General features: G+C 31.4%; 1 protein-coding gene across 5 annotated transcripts in view; it reads left to right on the top strand.

Annotated features, from left to right (window-relative positions):
- The window catches only part of DIAPH3 (diaphanous related formin 3), a 506,048-nt gene that overhangs the window by 180,930 nt on the left and 312,584 nt on the right, over positions 1–12,534 (top strand). For all 5 annotated transcript variants that reach the window (XM_025364744.1, XM_025364743.1, XM_025364742.1 and 2 more), the window contains 5 exons: positions 1,248–1,358; positions 1,642–1,760; positions 2,548–2,664; positions 6,618–6,736; positions 9,732–9,796. In XM_025364744.1, coding sequence (XP_025220529.1) covers positions 1,248–1,358; positions 1,642–1,760; positions 2,548–2,664; positions 6,618–6,736; positions 9,732–9,796 — 531 coding nt within the window. The remainder of the gene's footprint in view (positions 1–1,247; positions 1,359–1,641; positions 1,761–2,547; positions 2,665–6,617; positions 6,737–9,731; positions 9,797–12,534) is intronic.

Raw genomic sequence — 12,534 nt, 5'->3', positions numbered from 1 at the left:
GGGTAATGACTGGCAAGGGGGTGGAAGGAAAAAATTTTAAACTTGACTTTTTGACATGAACTGGTTACAGCTGAATGAACATGTACCGGAAAGGTAGATTCTGTTAAGTTTTTTTTTTTTTTTTTTTTTAAGTATGTTTTTCTTCTTCCTCTCTCTTCTGACATATTTCCCATTCCCACTTTAAACAACCTTAAGTTTCGACAGTAGAGGCATGCTGGTCAGATTTTAATGCTTAGATATCAAATATAACAATTACTATATATTTCAAACAGCGGGAATTGAGACTCCTGTTGGTGTCTTACTCCAAAACAGCATTTTAAATTCATATAAACCTTGCTTTAAGGGATGGAGAAAAGACAATTTAGGGAACAGCATGAGGTTAAACATATTGATCAGTAGTCCAGTAGTTCTTGCTAGACTTGGATAGAATGTAGACTTTAGAAAAATAGTATTATCAACAACAACAAACAATGCTTCTCTAGAGAGACTGTCTTTTGTTTGCATTTTATGGATTTTGGAGGATGAAAGATATATTTTAGCCAGGGATTAAAAAAAAGTGGAGAAGTTGAAAGTTGAAGTGTTAAACATGAGCTGAAAAATTTTGTGATTTAAAAATTTTTATCATTTAAGTTCTATATTAAAGGATTTACTGAGCTCTGTTATTTATTTCTAGTTAAAACATAGGGTAATTTTGAATTTTTGCCAAAGTGTGAGAACCATTGCCTGATAAATTAACTTCTAGAAATTAATTATACAGTGTTTATTTATAACCTTGTTAACCAGAGTTAAGACCTTTGTTGACCTTGAAGTCTTTGGGACTTTGAGTCTCTCTTGATGAATGGAAAATTATTTTATTATCCTATTTTAGGTAAGTGTTATCTATGCAATAGGTGTTTATCATTTTCAACTAAGATATTTTAAATTTCTCTTGTATGTGTGTAGAGTAATATTATTGGACAGAAACTTAGCTTTTGGTTACAAGTGTTTTTTTTTAATGGAGCAGTAGTAATGGCTAATGTTTTTCCATCTTCCTTTCACCTCAGTAACCCTCAAATAAATAAGAAATAAATAACTCCACTGAAACTTTATTTCTTCTGTAGTTTATAACTGACTAAAATATTTTGCTTACAAATTGTTTTAATAGGGAAGATATTTAATAATGCTGGAATAAAACATTGAAGTTTAGTTTTGTTACTCTTTCTTTAATGTTGGAAACCCAGTCTGTCTCACTGTTTGATCTCTTGTAGGTAGCTTGTATGCAGCTCATCAATGCCCTGGTTACATCTCCTGATGATTTGGACTTTAGGCTTCACATCAGAAATGAATTTATGCGTTGTGGATTGAAAGAGATATTGCCAGTAAGTGCCCTGCAGTCTCCTTATTAATATTTAAATTAAAAGAGTACTTCAGTAGGGGGAAATTTAGATAAATTACCTTGAAGAATAATTTGTCTGTAGGAAAAGGCTTGAGTTTAAAAATCCATTTTTGAAATATAGATGATAAGATTTGAGTGTTATTTAACACTTTAAATATTTGAATGCTATAAATCAAGTTGAATGGTTGGTTTATTGTTTATATGTTTTTTATCCTTTTGCATAATTAAAAACAATAATTCATCATAATTTTTATTTCTATCTCTAGAATTTAAAATGCATTAAGAATGATGGCCTGGATATCCAACTTAAAGTCTTTGATGAGCATAAAGAGGAAGATTTGATTGAGTTATCCCATCGCCTCGAAGATATTAGAGCTGAACTTGAATATCCTTTTGTTCTAAAGTCTAGTCAAATCATATATAAAATTATTGCTAAATCCAAAATACTCAACCACAAATATTTAGCTCATTTCTATGTAACCAACATGAAATCAAACCTTCATGCGTCAGAAGAATGTTATTATTTTATTAGTTTGTGTGTTTTTATGAATACACCTATATGTAAGTGCATGCTGCAACTAACAAATGGATGCTGTAGATTAACTTATATGTATGTGTGCAATCTGTTCTGTTTTCTTTTTATATTTGACACTTCTCCTTCTACTCCGGGCTTTTCAGCTCTAGGAAAAGGGCAGTCTTAGTCACTGGCTGCTCTTTCCTTGCACCTTGGGTGCATACTCATGAGTCACATGTTAATCTGTGGGTCTGCAGATATCTGTGCTCCTCATGAGACCCACCAGGTTCCTATCCTCACCTGGGGCTTCTTCATGATAGATTATGCCTGACCACCAGCTCTGTTGGTCAGGCAACCTTTAGAATTCAACACAGTATTCATAGATAGCTTCTCTACTATCTTTGTTCTCAACAGCCTCTGTGCTTAGGCAAGACAGATAGTTTGAGCTGATTGTAGAAGGGAAGTCAGGAAGTGTCAGGTTAAGTTACCATTTCCAGAGTTTTTCTACTACCCTCAATGCTAAATATCTGTATTTTATATTGAATATATAAGATGCCTGTATTAGAGTTTAAAAACCTTACAGAACAAATTCTGTCATATTATTGTAGTTGTTTGGTGTAGAGTATAAATAAATCCATATATTCCTTAATCAACTCACTGAAGCATATGATGTTTACAACATGGTGTGGAGCACAGTTAAAGAAACTAGAGCAGAGGGATATTTTATTTCTATTCTTCAGCATCTTTTGCTGATTCGAAATGATTATTTTATAAGGTAAGAAGAAGTTATATTCTAATGTTTTTTTTCACTAATAAAAATCTATTAATTGTGAAATTCACATCATATTTGCCTTTGACAAGCAAATGATTTTTATGTTTGTCATAACACTGATTCCTAGAATGTGGTGTTTCCTCTGGGCACGTATTTAGGTAGATGATGGTAAAATGATATTACTATTATTTTTTAAGCTCCTGTGGATTCCTGGTTACAACCTTTCATCTGAATAAAAATGCAAACAAGCAACAAATTACTAGTTTATCATGTGATAGATAATATTTTCTGGCTATTCCTTAGGCAGTAGAAATGATGTTGATAAGTTTCTTCTTATAAGTTACATGAAGGGCACTAAACATTGCCTTTATTCATGTTTAAGTAGCTGGCAAGCCTTAATAATACAGTTGTGTTTAATGTTGCCAATATATCAAAAAGCCAGACAAATGGCTTTTAAAGATTGATTATGTCCTAGCCATCTGAATTTAACAAATTATTTATCTTTTTTTTTTTTTAACCTCATCTACATTATAATGTGACTAAATATGGATGTTAGCGCCTAACTCACTGGGTTGTTAGGTAGGTGAAATATGGGAAAGTGGGTAAAACTTCTAGCCAAACCCTTGGCATATGGTGTATGCTTAGTAAATGTTCTCTATATCTACTTTCCATTTCTATTACTCTTTTATGGTGGAAGCTGAGCTCTTTGAATATAAAATCATTTTGTTGCCACCAATTTAGGTTTGCTGAAATTTCATTCTCTTATACTTTGGGTGGTTTTTTCTTTTCTACTTAATTTCAAGTAGAATAATTTTTTAGACAAACTTCATTCAGGCTATGTCCTCTGGGTAATGTCAGAGGGTATGAGGCAATTATTTTTTGATGTACCTAACAAGCAAGGAGGAGACCCAAAATGTTAAAACTTTAGGTTTTCCGGATGTGGATAGGACATACATCAAAATTACTCTTTGTAGCCAGAAATCCCATTGATATTCTAAAATATGAGTTTAGTAACTGATTTTTTAAAATTTGCTTCTTTCTGATATTTTATTAAAAATAAACCAGTTTAAATATTTACATACTTGATAAATGCTAGATTAAGAATTGCTAATTTAGATTTTAAAATGTCATTTGTATCATGCTGTTTATGATACTAACTACTCCAAATTTACTTAAAAATGAAACTGAAACTTCTACTTACTCTAAACTCCATACATTTTTTGATCTGTGTGTGGTCGGTCCTGTCGTCTTTTGGATATTTGCCGCTGTTTGAGTACCCAGGAATTTAAGACTGTTGTTTTTTTCCAATGGTTTGAACGTGCCTGTAGTCCTGCAGGGGTTTATCATGCTTATGACTTTGATCCCTTCACCTGTGCCCTGAGAGGGCATGTGGTTGTATCTAGCTTCAAAACAGATTAAAAAACACAATTGTTTTAGGTTGTGTTCAGGTGATCCTATCATTTGAGTTAACTCAAGAGTCTTGGAGAAAGATTAACTTGTGGCATTACCAAAATGACATTAAGGCATAGAAATTTAGATATTTGGCCATCTTTTGAGTATGAACTTCTACATTTGATGCTCATCTATGTTAATTCCTTCTTTGGCTCTTTAAACTCCAGGTATCTTGGTTCCAGATATGGTTGCCACAAAGGCAGTGTTCTTCCTGTGACTGCTATACTCAAGACAACTCCATCAATTTTGTCCTCGTGTTTCCAAACTCTCCTATTTATTATCGTGGTTGTTAATATTTCTTAAAAATATGTTATGTTTTTATCCCAAGATTGTGTCAGAATTGTGATAATTCACATATATTTTCGTCGAGCATTTATTTTTTTAAAGTTTTATTTATTTAAATACAGTAAAACTTACTCTTGTTGGTGTACACATCTATGAGTGTTTTTTTTGTTTGTTTGTTTTTTACCTTCATTTTTTGGTTTCATCTACCTCAGAAGGACCTCTATTTTACTGTTTCAGCAATCTTAGATAACCTGTAACATTTTTTGTTTAATGAGCTCTTTAAACTACTTTTGATATGAACATACATAATTTTTCTTTTTCTTTTTACAAACAACAGGTTGTTCCATTGCAGAATGTTAAATGTTCTCATTTGAAATAATTGGTGGATGGAAAAATTAGAATCTTTTTTCATTTCTACTTTTGGAACAAAAGAAAATTTGACAGAAATGGAATTCGATTGGAGAATATATGTCAAAGGCAGCCCCTTTTCCCCAGGAAAAAGGGAGGGGGCTGAAATAAAGCAAGATAATTGGGTGGAGAAGATCAAATTCAGTTTTGCATAGAATAATTAAGGCTTACCATGACTAAAATACTATGGTAGTTAAATGAGCATGGGAGATAATTTCTGACATTTGTTAACAATACTACAGAGAAAAATGAAGATTTCAAAAACTCCTCCAACAAAAATAACATTTTATCAGTAATGGCAACTTAATGTTCATCCCTTAATTAAGTTATTTGCATATTCCTCAGACACATTTACTACCTCACCAATATTGCTCATGGAGATTATTTTCTAGATTTATATTTTTGGAATCCAGAAATGTTGTATATTATTCTTTGCTAGTATTGCCTCCCCAAAGAGTTTTTGCATGAAATTTCAGCTACATTACAGATGAACTCATAATTGGACATTATGGAGTTGAGGAAAAACTTACTAAAATTATGATTTCTTAAAAAAATGACATGAAATAGCTTGTGTTATTAATTTAAAACATTTTCATTTTAAAAACATTAGAATCATATTAAGAGTAAAAAAGAAATACATCATTGAGATTTTTAAATGTGATAGATATAAATGTGTTTAAATGTATATACCACGTGTAAATGTGGTAATTACGGCAGAAATATTTAGGAATGGGAGATAATGTCTTGAAAGAACTTGAACAAATAGAGGTATAGATAACACTTTTGATTTGTGCTCAGGAACCGTTTCTTAAACATTTTTACTCTATGACAGTTAATGATCATTAGTCATCTTTGCTAGTGTTAAGCTGTAGTAGATTTTCTTCACCATAATACATGGTTTATTAGGTGTAAGGTAAGTAGGTCAAGAGCAGTGGGTCATAGTTTATGGAAAGGAAAGCCTAACTGGCTTGAGGGACCAACTCTTAGGTGATGAGGAGGATTTACAGAGGAGAAGTATGCTAAAAGTCATTAAGGAAAGAAGTTCTAGGGGATGATTTGGTATGGAGGACTGTGCTTCATTAGAATAGTACCCAACCTGTTTATCACTTTAGTTTGGTTTTACTTATAAAATCTTTTATCTGTTTCACATTTATTAAATCTTAAGGGATGTTTTGCTTATTGCTAAAGTAGATGGACTAGACTTAACTATAATGACAACATAAAATCTACTTGGAGATTTTAGTTAAACTTCAATTTTTGGACAAATATTATTATACTGAATTTTTCATTTCCCTTTGAGTAAGAAATGTGAATTTGATATTGTATATAACTTACAGTATGAGTTTTAAATTTGATTTCACAACCACTTGGAAAACAGTATACCATATACTGCCATAAAACTTTTTAGAAAAGATTTTTGTTTATTTTGATTATATTATGAAGTGAGTTAATGGTAGCTATTTCAGTGTGGTACAGTGGAAAGTTGATGACCTCTGAGCACTAATTTTAAGCACTTATCACTTCACTTTCAGCTAATTTACTTAATTCAAGGTTTTGACTTTTATTAAGAAAATTAAGGGACACTATATTTCCTAAAAGACTATAAAAATATGCTGTTTTGAATTCATTAAAAGCAAAGTGATGACAATTGTATTTACTCTCACTTCCATGTAAAATCTGTTATGTCAACTGTTGAAACTATATTACTAATAAATTATTGAACTTGAAATCAATCTTAGCAAAAAAGTTTTGTTTTGATGTAAAGTTACACTAATGATTGATTGTACATTTACTCTTTTCTTTGGTTTTAGGCAACAGTACTTCAAATTAATTGATGAGTGTGTATCCCAGATTGTATTGCATAGAGATGGAATGGATCCAGACTTCACATATCGAAAAAGACTAGATTTAGATTTAACCGAGTTTGTAGGTGAGTATTTCTCTACTATTTAAATGGAAATATCTTATTGTCTCTTATTCTATGAATGAGCTCTAGGGTATTGGTTCTCGGGTTGTGTATCTGGACTCCTGAGGGCCCTAATTGTCAAAACTGTTTTCATAATAGCACAAAAACATTATTTGCCTTTTTTATTGGGTTGGTATTTTGCACTGGTGGTGCAGAACAATGGTGAGTAAAACTCCTGGCACTTTGTTATGAATCAAGGCAGTGGCACTGAACTGTGGGAGTAGTCATTGTCATCTTTACTGTCAATAAAACAACAAAAAAAAAACTGCCATTTTTTACCTAAGAATGCCTTTGATAAGGTCCTAAAAATGTTAACTGTATTAAAGATGGACCCTTGCGTACACATTGTTTTAATATTCTATGTTAACAAATGGGATTTATACATACAGTACTTCTGCTGCATATGACCAGTGCCTGATGTTACAAATTCTCCGTAGGCAAAAGATCTATTAAAAGAGTTCAATAAGAAAATATTTGTGTAATTGAGTTGCAAGCAGAATTGCCTGCCCCACCGCCAAAGCCTTTTTTTTTTTAAACTTGGGAATGACTCATACAGACGACAGCTTCTGTAACTTGAGAGTTGTTTTTTTTTTTTTTTTAAGATAATCAGAGCATTATTACTTAGTGTTGTAACATTTGAGTTTTTATTTAAGTTTTCGTCAGGCACTTGCTTTCTTAAAAATGAAATAAAATGAGCCTATAACTTCAAAGAAAATGGCCGATAAATATGCTGCCAATGAGAAAATTTGAGTTTTTAAGTGGAAATTTGAATTTTGGAAAATTTGTATTTGCTGCTTTTAGGCTGACAGGTTCTCAATACTAAAATTATTTCCTGATGTCACTGGTGTTATTAACCTGATTATTCATTGTGATATTGTAGAAAGACATGTTAACATTTGGAACATTTGCATGACTCAGCACACCATTCTTTTCCATATGACCAGTGCCTGATGTTACAAATTCTACATAGGCAAAAGATCTATTACAAGTGCAACATTTATCAAGAGATTTTAGGGTAACAGAGTACAAGTTAATTGATATGATATGTGATTCCACATATCATATATGTTTAAAAATGCAACATTTATCAAGAGATTTTAGGGTAACAGGGTAAAGTTAATTGATATGATACGTGATTCCACATATCATATGTGTTTAAGAAGTCACCATTTGTCAGATTTCGATATAACATCAAAGAAGATTATCCACAATGATTTGAAAAAGCTATTAAAATACACCTCTGATTTTCAGCTATGTATCTGTGCAGAGTTGTGTTTCTTTTCATATATTATCTGAGTCCAGGGAGAAGAATGAAATATAATTAGTGAAGAACTAGATAATAATGAAAATGCTTGTTTCTCTCTATAAGAGATAAACAATTAGAAGTTCCTGTGGTGGGGGGAGTGGGAAGAGGACGCAGAAATTAAGGAAATGGTGCTGTAAATATGCAGCACAGTAAAATGTGGAATGATTTTGAATAGTATCTGAAAAAATTTATTCCACTGAGTCATTTAGGAATGGCAGCTGAGAGGTTTTTTTCACTGAGCTCTTGAGAAGGAAATAAAATATTTGAACACCATTTGACTGTATAAGTGATGCATGCTTACATAGTTTTAATAAATTAATTGTATTTACTGATTTTTAAATATTTAGAATAAACTCATAAGTAAATACAAAAGATTTAAATACAGAAGAGAATGTCGTTGTATTTCTATGAATAGGTGAGAGAAGAACCAAAGTTGGACAATAGGGGAAAAAGGTGTTGGAAAGCATAAGGCACAAATAATTTGACATACTATAGCAAGAATTTTAAGTTATTGTTAAGGTAATGGGAATCAAAATTAAATATTTCATGCTCTGGAGTAATCCAATTTAGTAAATATCAAAAATTAGGATTAGATAGAGAACAAACACTGTTTTAATCTTTTATACCAGAATCTATAATGTCTTAAATAGATAAATCAAGAAATAATAGTTATGTACATTTTATTTAGAGTTAAGAAACTAACCACCAAAATAATCTGGTATAGAAATGGCCGTAAGAGGTTGCATTTAGGAAGTGTGATTGAGATTTGGATGCAGTAACTTTGTTGACTTATTTTTTATTATAAATTCTTCTGTAATATATTTTTATAAACCTTGTTCATGTATCACTTTCATTCAATAAAAAAGAAGGGATAGCATATATTATGGGAAATCCATATGAATTACTTGTTCTGTCATGTATATATATCGTAACTTATTTAAGCAATTCATTATTGATGAGCATTTAAGTTGTTTTCAGGTTTTTTGTTTTTTTTGCTAACATCAGAAAATATTTTAATGATTATTATGGCCTAATGGACAAGTCTTTGAAATGGAATTGCTAGGTTAAAAGAAAATCCATATTTACAATTTTAGTACATATTGCCTAGTTTTTCATCAGCAAAGTTCTTAACTTTCACTATTGGTTTCCTCATGTCAACTCCAACACTTGGCATTATCAGTCATTTAATCTTCACATTCATATTGTTAATTTTCATATTGATAGGGAATAATAAACATTATTCATCTGCTTTAGTGGTTTTTTTAGTATCAATTTTTCTAACTTTCTGTTTATTACTGTTGCCGGGTTTTTTTTTTTTTTTTTTTTTTTTAGCTTGGTTAGACATCATCTTTTTTCTTTAAAATATGTTCCAATTGGTGATAGAAATACTTGAGTGTTATTACAATTGAACATTCTCCTTTTGCCTGCTAGAAGTTTAAAACTGTTATTGAGTTTGGCTTTTCCTATTTTCTGTTTTCTGGTATCATGCTTAGAAAAAGCCTTTTTCATTCCAACATTATAATTTTTTTTTCCATTTTATTTATTACTGGTAGTATCAGTATTATTTTCTATGATATTTTTTTCCTAAACTTTTGAAGTCATAATGAGTTTAAGAACTATCACATTAAAAATTTCCTGTCATTGCAATTTTAGACGTTTGCGTAGATCAAGCAAAACTAGAAGAGTTTGAAGAGAAAGCATCAGAACTTTATAAGAAAGTAAGTAGTTTTGACTAACTTTGTAGTACTCTCTGGGGAACCACTGCAGGCATGCTTCTGCCTCAGGGAATTTGCTTGTTATTCCTTCTGTCTTCTTTATCTGCTTCAGGTGTGTACACAGATGCCATCCACCAAGGAGGACTTTATAGACCATTGTATCTAAAAAATCTTAACTTCCCACTCCCAACCTTGACCTTCCCTATTCTTTCCTTATTTGTTTTCTTTCAATATATTTATCATCATCTGACATGCTACATAGTTTAGTATTTACATGTGAATGAATTATCTATTTCACCCTAAGAGTAAACTTTGAGACATTTTGTTGCTTTATTTACTATCCGTGCACCAAGAACTTTTCCTGGCCCTTTGTAAGAACTAAAAAGATACTTTTTGAATGAGTAGATGATTGAGCAAAATGTATGTAATCAAAATTTTAAGATTGTGCTAATTCTCAAGAAATCATATTATTTAGGCCCTTAAGAATGAAATCATATATAAAAATTTTAAGAGAAAAGTTAACTTGGTTTTAGTTTTGATTAAAGTTGTTTCATTGTATTAGTCGAACTTGATAAAATTGCCATGTTCATGGGTCATAGCTATTGGATATTACCAGTTTTGTTTCAACCCAGTAGTATTTCTAACCATCCAGCCAATTCCTTACTTTTCTTTAACCCATTTATGCCTGAGATTGCAATTTTTTTGAGTTTTGAAAAATCAGACATTGGCAATGACCTTGAGCAGTAGGATATAAATAACTCCCACATGCTCAGCGTTCCAATAATGGAACAGTAGGCATAAATTTAAGGTACTGTTTTGTCCTTTTATCTCTGGCTTAACAAGTACCTATTTGACTTTTAATTTGTTGTTTCAATTCTTTGCATTTTAAATAGTCAATCTGATTTGAATTATTCAGATGGTTTTTCACATTGAAGGAGTGATAATAATTATTACTACTATTGCCCCCATGATGAACCCACAGTGAACATTTACTAAGTGAATATTTACTGTGTGTTAGGCATCATGCCAAGGAATATACGTTTTTGATGTGGCAGACAGATACTAAATGTATCTTGAGGCAGTCACACATTTCTATAAACTTTGAAGATAAAACTTAAATTATAGGCACTATTTCGGAGGTTAAGACTAACTTAAGAAAAACATTATAAATGTCCTCAGGGGCCTTAAGGTTCTGACTTCACCAAACGCTAAATGAGAGGTTGTTATTTCCCAGGCCTTCGGCTGCAGGTTAGGATTACAGTTGTGAATATGATATTGTCGTTGCTCTGAAGTGACTTAGTTTAGTGGGGGAAACAAATTAATGGATCATTTAAATTTAGTCTCATAAGTGTTACAGTGGATAGATGTTCATGTTGTGGGGTGACCCTTCACCCAGCCAACATTGCATTCTGAGCTCGATAAGCACTTTAACTCTTTATAGGAAAGTAGTAGTAGACTTTCAAGTGCTTGATTTGGATACATCCCAGATAGTATAAATTTGATTTTGTTACCATTTTTAGGTATGTAGTATATATGAATGGAGTTAAACATGAATGGAGTTAAAGTTTCTCAACAAATTTTTTTAAAAAATTGTAGGCTTTAAATATGAATAGAAGAAAGACCTTGTTCAAGGTTAGTTGTCTCCTTTTAGTCAGAAATTATATGTCTTAGGTGTATTCAGAAAATACTATTTGCTCCATAAAATATTTCTATTGCCATATCATTTTGTATATATCAGCAAAAACTTTGTTCTGATAGCTTTATAAGGACACATGTAAATACTTTGCTTTAGGCAGGAAGCTATCATGGTTGCTAGACACATTCTTTATTTTGGTGCATAAATTTGAAAAATGAAGACCAGAAATGTCAGAAAGTATATAGAGAATATTGAATTACCAACCTTCTTGTACAGATGCACTCATACATTCACCCTAGGGAATGAAATTAAGCAGAGCCTCAACCTTAACTGTGTTTTTCAACATTTTTTGCGTGTAATTTTGTAAGTGTAATATTGCTCTAGTAACCCTTTTTGGAGAAGAAGGCTATCATATCAGTTTTTATAAGGTGTGCTTTTAATGGAGATTCATTTTGTCCTCAAGGTTACAGTGATTTGACTATAGATATTACAAAAATTCTAAAGCAAAGTTTATATTTCAGCTATCTTTTTATAGGGGAAGATGTGTAAATTTATTTTTTCATAAGTAATACTGTTACTTTCAGTATGAGTGAGTTAATTTAATAAGTGTTCTTAGAGTTTACCAATTATGACTGTGGTGGTTTTTATAATTTTTATCTTAAGTCCCGAAATAATTCTTTTTAATTAAGAATTTTAGTCTAGGGTTTATGAAATAGGATAGTGCACATATTGATATTGTAGTAAGGCTTTTTCATTCTTACTCTTATAAGAAGAACAATTTTTTTTCTTGCTGTGTAGCAGTGAACTTTGTCTTAGTTGTCAAAAAGAGAAAATGACCTCAAAGATTTCTGATGCTGGGAGAGTGACTATGTTGACACAGTCATTCAACATATAAAGGAAGACTTGATGGGGTTGGCTCATCACTTCGTTCAACAAATATTTATTTGACTTTAATTATAAATGTATGACACTGGAAAGGTGATGAATAAAGTGGAAAAGTTTCTCATATTTATGAGTTTCAGGTTGGTGAGTGTTATTGAGGTGTATTATAGTAATATGTATGTTGGCGATTTTTTGTTACAGTGTGCAATTGGTGTGGTAGACA

The sequence above is a fragment of the Theropithecus gelada genome, chromosome 17 (assembly GCF_003255815.1).
Source record: "Theropithecus gelada isolate Dixy chromosome 17, Tgel_1.0, whole genome shotgun sequence".
Taxonomy (NCBI): Eukaryota; Metazoa; Chordata; class Mammalia; order Primates; family Cercopithecidae; genus Theropithecus; species Theropithecus gelada.
Note: the sequence above shows the minus strand (reverse complement) of the source record. Positions and strands in the feature narration are given on the sequence as shown.